This window comes from Penicillium atrosanguineum, assembly GCF_028827265.1.
Source record: "Penicillium atrosanguineum strain IBT 20685 chromosome Unknown utg000007l_segment0_segment0, whole genome shotgun sequence".
Lineage (NCBI taxonomy): Eukaryota > Fungi > Ascomycota > Eurotiomycetes > Eurotiales > Aspergillaceae > Penicillium > Penicillium atrosanguineum.
In genome coordinates this window covers 2,043,529-2,056,467 of record NW_026623139.1, presented here as the reverse complement: position 1 = coordinate 2,056,467, position 12,939 = coordinate 2,043,529, and the positions used below count along the sequence as shown (strand labels likewise).

Here is a 12,939-nt window from a genome sequence, read left to right as displayed (position 1 = left end):
ATGAATGCTTTCATGCAAAGATAGTTTTCCCGAGATGTAGACCTAGGTCTAGGTATCGTTAAAATCCGTATAAATTCATAATCAATGTAGCATGCACCGGGTATGCAAACCAGAAACGCCAGGGTATCGCAATGAGAGTAGGAAAGAAAGCTCAAAACATAGAACTCCGCTTTTTGTCTAGTCGATTTCGACTGCTGCTCTCCTCCTTGTTCCGTATAAACCCAAAGAAGCTGCTCTTCTTCGGCTGCAGTTGTTGCGGACTCGGCTGTTGAGCAGCTGGCAAGGCACCGCTACTCGTAGGGGTGGGATAGAATCCCACATGGGATTGAGGCCTAGGCTGGGCTTGAGGCCTGCCTTGAGCCTGCGGTCGAGGCATGAGCTGGGCGGTTGATTGAGCTCGCGGGTCCATGCGGCTCGAAGTGTGGTGGTAGGGGCTGCTGGCCAATGTGGGAACTGGTCCGCTTTGTGCGACTCTGTGAGGGCGAGTTTGTCGAGGGGGTTGGTGTGGTCCTTGAGGTGGAAGATGAGAGTAGGACTGCGAGTATTGGTGAGCGTATGGCCTTGCGGGAACGCTGTGTCGCGGGGGCAGATGCGGTCTTGAGGACGAGGCCGGGTTAGGCCTTTGTTGGCGCGCATGCTGCTCTTCCATGCCGTAAATGTGTTGCAGACGCTTTGTTTCATTGTCGACCTCCGATTGGCGTTGGCGTCGGGCCTTGTGCTGAGACCGTTTCTCCGCTGCAAGGAGCTCTTGCGTGCGGCGGGCTTCTTCTGCCGCGAGTTCATCCTGTCGTTTCCGGGCCTGGGGGCCTGGTGGCTTTGAATTGGGGATGTTCAATTGTGGTGGAGACGGCTTGGTCTTCGGCACGACCACCGCCGCGGCAGCTGCCGTTTGTGGCTTTGGAGTCTTCCTTCCGGTGGGTGCGGCTTGGGGCCGGGTGCCGACCGCCGGGGGCCCGGCTGCGGTGATGTGGAATGCCTCCTTGGCTGGACCGAAGAAGATATCGCGAATTGCAACAGCCGCGAGAAGCAAGACAACTTCCAGACCCTTGAAGTCCTCCATTTCAACGCGGTAAAGATTCGGTTCGTACAGAGTGAGCTCTTTCAAACCCTGGAAAAGAGCCACCGTAATATCGGGCTCCTTGCTCTTGCTACGTGTATCTGGCACGCTTGATGTCTTTCCATGCAGCAAACAGGATAAATCCTTCGACAACTTTCCATCTTTGCGCCAACTGAACCGCAACTTCGGGGTCACGTCAGCGACGGAAGGGTCGCTCTGAGTTCGGTCCAGCTTTGACGAAGAGGGGACTCTAAATGTCCGCTGAGGCATTTCAAATTCCCATCTCGCAGGTCTATTCCATGTCTTTGCCTTGTGGCACACAACGATCTTTTGGTCGGGGTTGTAGAGCTGGATTGTAAACTCGTTCGGGAGGATGGGTTCGGGGGGTGGCGGGACGCCGCCATTTGCACGGATTGTATCTGCAGACAGGCTGGGTTGTGTCCATTCTGGGACCACAGCGACTTCACCGTAAACGATGTCCGTTATGAAAGGGTCATACAAGGCGACACCGTAGCGGTTGTTCGTGGTGGGGAGAGCGGGATCAAGGGCACGGAGAGTATAGGCGGGCTCAGGGTCATTTCCATGCTGTCGGTGGTAGATGGTACTCTGCTGAGGGCTCTTCGAGTTGTTCTTTAGGAAGAACGCTATTGAAGAGTTAGTGTCATGTGCGGAGAACCGAAGCCGGGGATGACGTCGGCCTTCCAGATAATGATCCGACCAAGGGTTCAAGGGATAGAGCTTACTTGGCAGGTTTTCATCGATCATGTTGACTCTCGACTGGAGACTACTGTGGCCAGCGCGAGTAATATATGATGCATGAAGAAAAGCCCTGAAGCCGAAGCGGGAGACGCAGCCACAGATGATCGGCGCCTATTTTTAGCGGCAGGTTAAACACCGCCCGCGTTGCGAGAGTTGCCCGTTCGTCTACGAGGCAACATCATTACTACGTATCCACACGGCTATGCACTCTATCTGATCGCAGGTACCCGGAACCTGGCTGCCTACTACTCGTGATTGGAGAAGCGCACGGGGCCTGCAAAATAACTCGACCATCTATCCAAAACAAGTTTGATTCGCGCGTGCTATATGTCGAGCAGGGAATTCCCCGCGACCCACTCATCCGCAACAGCCTGGCTTGAAAGAGTCCGAGTCAGCATTTGCGTAGGCAAGAGAGGAAAGAGGGCTCGGGAAATCTTACTATCTTTTGAAGCGCCCAAGCCACCATCCTCCGCTTTGTCTCGTGTAGACCGGGCCTCCAACATACGAATTAGGGGGTGTATTCCATCCCGGTCTATAGTCTCGGGTAGCAAGCAATGCGAGGGTAGGGGTCACCCACCTTTCTAGGGATTTTATTGGCGAGGGAGGATCCTAAACCTGGTCAGCCTTTGATGAACGTAGTAATCCAGACGCACCATTGTTTATGTGTAGACAGCTTCAATTGGTTGGAAAATATGGGAATCGATACGTCGACTTAATCCACATCGTTAGCTGGAGCACAAGGGGAGAGATCACGTACCTTGTTTCTTCTGCATAATTGGATCCCAGCATTACGAATCGGCCGAAATCTAAGACCCGATTAGCTTTCAAGAAATGAACCTGACTGGGAATGTACCTTCGGATAGACATGCTTCCACAGAGCTCTTGTGTACAAGTAATAAGAATTCAATATTGATACCTAGATAGATATCAGTAATAACGCCAGAGAGGAAGACTTACTTGGGCGGCCGTGGTTGTCGTCGACTTATGACTCGGAAAAGTAAAGCATACCAGTCGTCCGTCTGGAGTATCTTGTCAGTGGAAAGATCTTTGATAAAGGTTAAACTAACTCAGGATAGCCTTAATTTCGTTAGTGGTCAGTCAGCTCAAATGGCATGGACAGAATTGAACTTGGCTATCCGAATATCCGGTTTCCACAGGTCAGGCTTAATTTGAATTTTAGGTTAGTTGGATGCAATGCGCCCTATATACTGGCTAGTAACAAGGTTGGAGAAGGAGCGATTCACTGATCATCGGTCTATTCCGGTTTGCACCTGTATGGTTAGTAGATTATGATGGATCCTAAGCTCAACAGACGTTGGTTTCGTGGCAGTTGAGAAAAAAGAAAGAGAGATGTACATAGCTGGTCGGCAGGGCTGGAAAGTAGGGCAGTTGAAGCTCAACTTCGGACCTGTGCGAGTTTTTTAGAAATTTCCCGGGGAATTGACTGAAATAAATGCTCTCGACTTGTTATACGATAGTGGTGATGGAACTGGCCCCTAAAACGAACTGTTAGCTTTGGGGAAGGGACTGACAAACTTACTGAAATTTGAAGAAAAAGTACTCGTGGGCTAATGGCCTGGCGAGATCTCTGAAAATGCTCTTAATGAACTGCGAAACTGTGCTGGTGAGTCTGGAGTCCATTTGAGACGGGGACTGCATTGTATTATATGGACTTGTCCTGACAATAGCCCGCATAATGGCGTTGTGCGCTTCAATCGAGTCTCTTTATATAACCCTTGTTGATTGTGTTTGAGCTTGTCTTGAATGAAATTCAACGAACATATGCACTATCAAAGCAAAGCAAAGCATGAAAGAATCCCAGAAACTAGGTGAGACTGCATACTATGGCGGCCCGAAGACATCCTCTCGGGGTTCTCCCTTCAATCCCAGGCGTACAGGAGGCCCGGGTCGCATCTACAAAGAACGAGATCGGAAAAGTGAAACTCGGTCTGAATGTACGTATCCATCAAAGTTCTCGAAGGTTGCTTTTAGTCTATCTGCATCGAATCTATGCGCTCTATTTTTAATTGCTCTGTTCGAGACATGCGAATTCCCGTTACAAAGGAACATCACAGTGTCTATCACGTCATCTAGAAATTCTCTATACGCGCACACCATCTACCTCCTTGCCCTCGGGCACCTTAGCGGAATCCCGTTCAGCAGTGCTGAGCTGGAGGCCCTGGTCATCCCAGCCCTGTGTACCAATCTTGTAAAGGGTCTTCTGCTGCTCACGGTGGGGGGTAGGGCCAATCTTGCCACGGCGCTTCCGAGACTCCAAAGTCTCGGTAAGCGTGGCGTTGTCGCCGTCTAGTGGGTAGCCCTCCAAGTCATCTGTGTGCTCCTCGTCGCTGAAAGTGAAGGTGCGGTATTCGGTGTTCGTCCAGCCAGTACCTGCGTAGATATTGTTAGTTTCTGCAGCTCTGGGATGCAGCCGTAGCTTGTATGACGTACCCTGGAACTGGCTGCTATCCTCCCAGTCCTCCGTGAAGTAGTGCAAGAATCCACCGTGCGTCACCATGACAATCTCCTTCTCGGGTCGGGCCTTCAACCACCGGCGTGCAGCGCGTGCACGCTCTTTCAATGCTCCGTTGCGAGGCGCGTAGCGGCCATCCTGGGTTCGCAAAAACGTATGAGCTAAATTTGTTGCAGAGTGTGTCTTTTGACCAACGAACCTTGTTGTTCCACCCCTCATGTACCAACCCCAAGTCCACATTCTTCCCCGCAAACTCCTCCCGTAGAACTTCTGGATCACTTCCGGTGTCGCAAGCCACATCAGAGGTCTCTTGGACATCGGGTAGAGCAATAAGTTGCATATCGGGGCGAGCCTTGAAGACGGGCTCAAAGCTTTCCAAGGCTGTGTAGATAGTGCGGCGCAGCGGCGACGCAGTGACCAGGTCGACATCGGCATGGCGGGGGAAAGACCCATGGAGCTTGCGGCATTGTTCATGGCCGAGGTCTGTGAGGAGGGGGTCAGGGATGACATGGTTCTCGGTACACAGGTTGTGGACGCCCTATGAAACAAGCCCGTTAGCTCAATTGAAGCCGAACCCATGGAAATATTTGCAAGTCCGCGTGAAGATTCGCGCTGGGTTCTGTAAGACACACAATTGGAGGCGCGATGTGCGACGTACCTGGGCGTGGCGGACGCAGTGGATGATCGGGGCCATGCTGGATCAAACGTTCAGATGAGCAGGCAAGCTAGGGGTCTGGTTAGCTCTTGTAGACAGCTCGCGTTGAAAGACCCTGGAGACGCCTCTTATCGGAACGTGGGGCAGCGGGGGAGAATGGAGGCGCAGACTCGGCAGATTGCAACCGTGACTTACATTCCAATGATCGACTGATATCGACTGTTAAAAGCAATAGCAACAAGCTGTTACCAAATTGATCTCTGAAAGAAGTTGCAAGGCGAAGAGTCATCGGAGGTCAGCACTCCGCCTTCTTTAGGCGTTGCCACAGTTGCTCCGATCGCCTCAGGGCGAACCACACGCCGTAGATGGGGCCGATGCAAGGCTTTTTGTCTTTGATTTGTCGGCGAGTCTGCATCTTTGAACCCCACGCGCTGACAAACAACCGACGGAAGGTTGGCCGATACATTTACTCAGCTGGATATAAAGTTGAAGATATTGGGAACCTTGGAGATGATCGCTTATTTTACTTCACCCTAAGCCAGACGGAATATTTAACGTAATCAGAGCCTCAAGTACTGTACAATGGCATGCTGCTTTTTCATTCCACGCACTTATAGAACAAAGAAATGGGTATGTACATCCTTCGAGAGATTCCTCACAATCCCGTAACTACGCAACGCCGAATCCTCGCGCGTTTTCAAGTGCCTTATCAAGCTTCTCAGCGAGGGCCTTTTTACATGAATACTCCGGTAACAATAGACGACCGAAACACGTCAAGCTGGTCGGAAGACGCTAGATATCAAGTTAGTATGGAACATAGAAAGGATGAAAGGACTTGCAACGTACCACATCGCCCACGCCGTTCTTTTGAATGACGAACATGATGCTGGGGATTCCATTGACTGGGATTCGGTCACTGGCAGTGACAAATTCCAAAAGTTGTGCCTTCTTCTCGGGTGAGTACTGCTGGACAATGCTCCAGAAGTCTCGGATGACGCGATGGTCGGGTCCGAACCCGCCCTCGTAGCGGGCATGGTTTTCTAGCTCCTTAATGTCGATTTCGTGGAGACCCTCGACGACTGTCTTCAGCGCCTCGGGGTTAAATATAGACAAAGCCGACCGATCAAGACAAGTTTGGAAGCCTCGAAGAAAGGCTTCAAACTGCGGTCGAACCGATTTGTCAGTGAGCCAGAAAATATAATCCTTGACGAATTTTTGCCGATTATCGTTTGTCACAAGAGCGGCTTCCTCGCTTGCAGGGGTCGGAGACTGCGTTGACAACGATTCGGGCTTGGGCATCGTAGTCTCCTCGGTCGTTTCAGCTGTCGTAGGTGAAGGAGGGCTCAAAGTCGCCTTATCGGAAGAGGGCACCTTAGATAACGCGGTAGCATGGCTGCTGGAAACAGGCCATGTTGCATCCCGACCAAACTTCTGCATATCAATGGTCTCAACCTGACCAAACGACTCAAAACTGAACTCATAGGTGCGCACAAATACTTCGCCAACATCACCGTCCTTCCATTCAAGGAGTGAGCTGAGACCCTGAGCAAGTTCAGGCCAACCGTCCTTTATATGGTCCAAGTGTTTCACCTTGAGGCCTAGCAGCTTTCGATAGAAGGCAACAGGGAAGTTGATTGGGAGAGTGAGACCGTTGTAGACAGCAATAGAAATCAGCAAGCCGAGGAGCTCAAACTTGTAGAGCGGCTCATGAGAGCAGGGCCGGAACCAGGAGATACGGTGTCGGCTATCCATGGTGAACATGCCATAGGCTGGATCGAGCGCTTCCGCCATGAGCACGCGGAAGAACTCTTGTTGCACTCCGCCATGATCCAACCCTTCTTCACCCTCATCCATTCCCATCTGGACCTTAAGAGGGCGCATCAGCTCACGTCTTTCTCGCCGCCAGAGCTGGTTAAGAGCATCTGTCAAAACGTTATCACGCCTGACGGAAATAACGAGGTATGTAGACATGGAAACTTTCATGCGAGCCAGGAGTGCAGCATCGTTGGTGACATGGATATTGCCAAACGCAGTCTGAGTGACATGCCTGGTTGTGGTCATGGCGGCCTCAAAGTACTTGGTCATGGCGGAATGATTGAGAGCGCGGAAGTATATAACCAGGGATGATGGAGGGAAAAGGAAAGGGTATGACAAGACATGCATAGTGCGATTGTTTGAAAGGCTGCCCACCCACGCGACAGGCATCTCAAGAGGGTCCAGCCGCTCAGCGAGAATTGGTGTTTGGAAGTCCTCGGGGGTTAACCCCAATCGGTTTCGTTCCTTGTACATCATGGCCATAATCTGTATAGCGCCACCAGCAGCACTACTGCGTGCCATCTCCGGGTTGCCATCCCATTCCCGTAAGAAGAGTGTTCGAAGCCACTCAAAAATCAAATGGGCAGGACCAGTGGGCTGAGGTGATGAATGTGCATCAGCCGCGTCATGCTGAAGGTCATAATGATCGGTGAGATTGTCAATGATACGATCTAATACGCCGCCTTTCCGTTGCTTCGGTAGATCAAGTGAGTAGGCTTGGCGTGCTTTAGAAATTTCATGATACGCAAGTCGCGCGGTAAGAGCACGGACAAGGCGGTTGACCAATCGGAGACCCAGTTCATGCTCAAGTCTATCAGTTGCCTCAACAGCTTGTTGGGCATGTTTGGGGGACAGCTTCTGCATGTCCGCTGACGATGCAACAGTCCCTGCAGCACGCATTCGCAGAATCCCTCGCCAGGTCTGCGAATCGAGGTCTGGGACAGAGCTAACTAGAACGAAAAAGGCAATCGTAGCAACGTAAGCAGCATCGGCGTCCGACAGGTGCCCATCGGGTGCGGACTCTGACAACCTTCGTATTGCTGGGGGAGGAGCGGCAGAACTAGTCATGGTGGAACTGCGGGATGAGCGACGCGAAGCTCTGGTCGATGAAGTGAATTCATCTGGGGGCAGAAACATTTTATCGAGACCGGACCATAAGCTATGCAATGCAACGTCCCATGGGCAGATGGTGAACAGGCGCTGTAAAGAGCCTCGAAGATTGGGAACGTCCAGACGGCTGTCTGCTTTTGTCTCTGATAGTCCATTCGGGCCCGTTGAATCTTTACCAAATGATAGCAGCATCTGTTTCGCATTGCTGAAGACAAAGAAGACACTTTGGGCAATGAAGGGAAATACCTGACGTTGACGAGGTGTGGCGAATCGCCAATCGGGATTATCGAAGCTTCCCATCGACTGGATTCTATCGAGCTCCTCTCTCCAGGTTTCTGCATCCTCCTCTGACTCAATCATGACCCTCGCGAGACCGCTGATTATCTCTGGATTCAGATGAGTGACAGTCTGGGCCAGAGGACCCAGGTCACGAGTGCTCCGAAGAGAGCTGTTTTTGGATTTGCGATCACTCGGAGAATCAATATCGACCTGGGGCTTTGGCGGAGGAGGCTTGGGATAATTCGGAGACTCTTGGAGCAAAGGCTCATGCAAGATCTTCTCGCTGTCCCAAGAAACTCTCCTTTGGGCCTTGGACCTTTCTTTCGGGCGTGTATTGTCCAAGCTGTCGATTCTTCCACGATGCTTTTGCGGTCGATGTTTCAAAGCTGGGGGCGAAGGAAGACTTGCAAACTCATTCGACGTTATATGGTTACCCACGGGTATTTGCTTATTTTTGAGCTCGGGTCGCTTTTTCTCGTCTAGGCTGTGCCATGATGACTGCCGCCAATTTTCGACCTCGGTGAGTGATAGTCGTTTGACATGCTGGTTCTGGAATTTAAGCTCGACTGCGGCTGGCTGAGTCCCGACATTCCGTGAAGATGGAGTACGAGGCTGTACATTATGTGAATGAGAGACAGTGGATTCGTCTTTAATTGGGTGCCGCTTCTCGGCCTCCATTTCTTGATGACGTCGTCGTTTGTCGGAGGTTGTAGGTGTGCTCTCGGGTAGTGAACCTGAAGGCTTTTTCTTTGACTGGAAGGATTCGGGCGCTCGACGAAGTGGAAGCCATTCAACCATACGTAATGATATTGTGTCGAAGAGGTTTTGGGTGAAGGATTTCGGATCTTTGAGCGGTTGCTCAACCGCGTAGTCAAGGTCCTGCCAGTAGTAGTTGTCTGTTGCTGCGCCGAGATTTGATTCCAGGCCATCTGTATGACCTTCTATAGTCATTCCATCTTCCTGCGAGGTGCACAAAGTATCCTTGACCGCGTCTTCGGTAAGTTGACCCTGGTCACCTTGCGGGAGCCTGCCCGACTCGGTAGTGGCAGCTGCAGCAGTCTGGGCTTGGAACGTACGGGATCGCTGTAACGAAATGCGGTGATAATCATTAATTGTCAATTCAGAGGAATATCTCGGGTTGTTGCAACATAGTCCACTGTCCGCGTCATCTAGACTGGCGAGGTAACAGGCAAGAGTTCGGGCGCTGAGTTCCGTATAGCGGCGGTACGGACCTTCGCTTACTCGTCGGCGACGGCTGGCACAGGTGGTAGTACGACATCCGGGATCATCACATCCATGCAATAACTGATTTTTGTATCTATCCACCAAGGTCCGTCAGCCTCATTCCGAAACGACACTTGTTCGCGCCACCGCTCACCTTCGTACTAGTATATTGAAGCGCCGTCTGCGTTCATCTCGGTACCATGGGAGGACCTGGGATGGGTCCGATACTTCGACTGTATTCTGTACAACGACATCCGGTGCATTTGGGGGAATCTTGGACCGACAGAACTGGGGTCGCTCAGCGCTGCCGTGTCGCTTCGTGTCGGGGGATTCAAGTGAAGCTCCGCGGAGCCTTGTCATGATGAGAAAACCCGTCGCATACCTCGATGAGACGGGAAAGGATAAGGGGATCAGGAGTCGGAAAGGAATAACCGACCTTATGGCTGGGGAAGCAGATGCTCAGCTTACCTGATATCATCAGGGCCAATGATGGCCTGAGGCAGAATGTCCGGGGACTCGGCGATCATTTGATCCGAATCACGTGCAGAGGCGACGTTTAGCCCAAAAAGGGAAAGCGGCATCTTCTGTGCGATGGTTGATAAGAGTGGTTTACAAATCTGGTTCGGACAATTTCACAGCCCTTCTTTGATTTTGACGTCGAACTGAAGCAGCTAGAGATAAACCTTCGAAGGTAGCTGTTTCATTTTCTATCGAATTTGAAATATTTACTCTTCAAATATCGACTTCGTGCAAGCGAAGAATCCACCTTCGACAGATATTTCATCATACCCCGCCTGCGATAAATCTTCGATCCACACCCACTTTTTTTCTGCCCAAGGAACACTTAACCGTTACAACCCCTCGTGATATTTGACAACGAGAAGCCATGTCGACAGCCACTCAGACTGCTGCTTCTGCGGCCACCCTTCCCTACACTTGCAATACCTGCCTTGTCGCTTTCCACCGCAGTGATGCGCAAAGAGATCACATGCGCAAGGACTGGCAGTAAGTGGCCCCGCGTACAAAGATTAAAACCAGTTGCTGATACACGAATATAGCTTGTACAACATGAAACGCCGTATCGCTGCTCTGCCGCCTGTCTCCCTCGACACTTTCAACGAGAAAGTTCTTGCCGCCAAAGCCACAACCAGCGAGGCTGCTGCAAAGGCCTCTTTTGAGAAGACTTGCCATGCCTGCCAGAAAACCTTCTTTAGCGAAAACTCCTACCAGAACCACGTCAAGAGCTCCAAGCACAAGCAACGTGAGGCTCGTTTGAGCAAGGAGGGTGATAACGCGTCCGTGATGAGTTCCACATTCTCGCTTGGAGAGCCCGTCAACAAGCCTCACGACGAGGTCGCCAACGTCACCGATGGTCTCAAATCTGCTACCATTCAGGAGGAGGAGGAGACTGGCGACGAGGACATGCACAAGGAAGATTTCTCGTCTGCTCGCTGTCTGTTCTGCCGTGCCGATGCGGCTGATGTTCACACCAATGCCGAGCACATGAAGAAGAAGCACGGAATGTTCATTCCCGAATGGGAGTACTTGGCTGATGTGGATGGTCTCGTCAAATACCTCCACCGCAAGATCAACGAGAACTTCGAATGTCTCTACTGCCATGCCATCCGCAATAATGCCGCTGGATGCCGCGCTCACATGAACGACAAGGGCCATTGCATGATTGCTTTCGAGACCGAAGAGGAGCAGATTGAGATTGGCCAATACTACGACTTCCGAAGCACCTATACTGACAACGAGGATGAGGAGATGGAAGACTCTCCTAGCAAGAACGGTGGAGTCAAGGTCTCTGATGGAGATGACGAAGGGTGGGAGACGGACGCCTCTTCTGTTGACGACGAAGAGGAGGAGATTGACTCGAAACGCAAGCAATCTCTCCTCTACCAAGATGAATTCGAACTTCACCTTCCTTCTGGCAAGAGTGTCGGCCACCGCTCTCTTGCCAAGTACTATCGCCAGAACCTGCACAGCCACCCCTCGCCCGATGAGCGTGCCGCTCGCCAGCTTGCTATTGAAAATGGCGAGATCGAAGCCGATGAAGAGAAGCCTCGTGGCCGCAACCACCACCGTGCTGTTATCACTCGTGCCAACGGTGGTACGGGTATGATTGGAGCCACGGAAGAGCAGAAGCAGACGGCTCTTACTTCCGAGCGCCGCGAGAGAACTCGCGCTCTTCGCCAGGAGAACCGCTATACGGCCCGTATCCAGCGAACCAACAACTCCCAGAAGCACTTCCGCGATCCCCTTCTCCAATGATCGGATATACCCTTGGTTCATCTTTGCGAAATGGCATCTTGTACCTTTCACAAAGGTCTCTTTCCCAGCGCTTCGCTGAGTGGCCTTCTAACTGTCGTCCACTAGCAAAGTGCATTCGATATCTTTAGCAAGCTTAAGGAAGAATATACCCCCAACACCCAATTCTCCCTTGCCCGACATGTCACTCGCGGGCTGCTAGAGGCTTTCCAAAGTCGAACTCGGTGTCGATCTATGGGGTACTCTTTTCCGCCGGGTCTTTTCTCCCTTGATTCCCAAGAGGACTTATCCTTCCCGCTCGGTTTTACACAGGCCTCATCGACCGGACTACCAAACCTGCATTTCACGACCACAAGCACACATGCTTTCTAAGATTTTATGATTTGATCCTTCCACGGTGAAGCATATGTGTATACGTCAGCATACTCATGGTTCTTTTGTCTTTCATCGGGGCGTTTGCCATTTTTGAGTAGCATGAAAAGCATGATTATGATCTCAAGTCAATTTTAAATGTTCACTTCCACGCATTCTGCGTAGCACAGGGCCGTAGTAAATAGATGTGGCAAATGGGCTTTACCACATTCCTAACATTCCATTCTTTCGATCCTCTGTGTAGACACATTCGGGCCGACATCTACAACTAGCATAACGTGATAAACTTACTTCCTGATGCCTGATTATCAAGATATCTACTACAAACTTTAAATGCGCGGAATTACTCGTTAAAGAGGTTACTCCACCTAGGTCGGCCGCAACGTCCGGAACAAAGCTTTGCCCGGCCATGTCAGGGCTTGTCACCATCTTTGGACTAGTGCGTCAGTGACTAACATCCATGTCAGCCTGACTTTTCAAGAAACCTGCCGATCCGTTGATAGTCACTAAATATGTATGGATCCCTCCCACAGGATTTCAAAGCCATGACAAAATATTGGTGCCACGGAAACTAATCATTGTGAGTGGGGTCACTCGCTTAAAGGGACAAAGAACTTGTGAATATCCTTCATAAGTGTGGTGATATGATGTTTGAATAGTCAAACAGGTTCAATACCGGCAAGAGAGAGTTTCCTCGACAGTGTCGGTCAACATGTAAAGTTTGTTGCACCCTAGGTCAATACTACCTGGGACCTAATCTATACATTTATATGAAATGGAAACGAGATCCATTCCAGGGTCCACCTCGCCAGGTTCAGAGATATTCTAGAAACCTGACAATGGATAGCAATCCACATAGTCCTAAATTTACCCCCACTCCGATCACGTATAAAGGATATGAATTTTCAAGCTCGGAATCTTTAA

The 12,939-nt window shown here is 51.0% G+C and overlaps 4 protein-coding genes across 4 annotated transcripts; 1 reads left to right on the top strand and 3 right to left on the bottom strand.

Moving 5' to 3' along the window:
• Window positions 1-151: 151 nt before the first annotated feature.
• On the bottom strand, window positions 152-1,822 carry N7443_008973 (uncharacterized protein; the record flags this gene model as incomplete). The annotated part of the gene is made up of 2 exons (XM_056889029.1): window positions 152-1,701; window positions 1,801-1,822. 2 exons carry the CDS (start codon window positions 1,820-1,822, stop codon window positions 152-154), a joined length of 1,572 nt encoding a protein of 523 aa, XP_056738331.1.
• A 2,095-nt stretch (window positions 1,823-3,917) lies between these two features.
• N7443_008972 (uncharacterized protein) lies at window positions 3,918-4,983 on the bottom strand (the record flags this gene model as incomplete). Its single annotated transcript, XM_056889028.1, has 4 exons — window positions 3,918-4,207; window positions 4,268-4,427; window positions 4,489-4,827; window positions 4,948-4,983. The coding sequence occupies 4 exons, from the start codon at window positions 4,981-4,983 to the stop codon at window positions 3,918-3,920; spliced, it is 825 nt and encodes a 274-aa protein (XP_056738330.1).
• Window positions 4,984-5,613: 630 nt separating this feature from the next.
• Window positions 5,614-9,732, bottom strand: N7443_008971 (HECT domain protein; the record flags this gene model as incomplete). The annotated part of the gene is made up of 3 exons (XM_056889027.1): window positions 5,614-5,736; window positions 5,791-9,466; window positions 9,527-9,732. The coding sequence occupies 3 exons, from the start codon at window positions 9,730-9,732 to the stop codon at window positions 5,614-5,616; spliced, it is 4,005 nt and encodes a 1,334-aa protein (XP_056738329.1).
• Window positions 9,733-10,258: 526 nt separating this feature from the next.
• Window positions 10,259-11,646, top strand: N7443_008970 (putative C2H2 finger domain protein; the record flags this gene model as incomplete). Its single annotated transcript, XM_056889026.1, has 2 exons — window positions 10,259-10,377; window positions 10,431-11,646. The coding sequence occupies 2 exons, from the start codon at window positions 10,259-10,261 to the stop codon at window positions 11,644-11,646; spliced, it is 1,335 nt and encodes a 444-aa protein (XP_056738328.1).
• Between the last annotated feature and the right edge of the window lie 1,293 nt (window positions 11,647-12,939).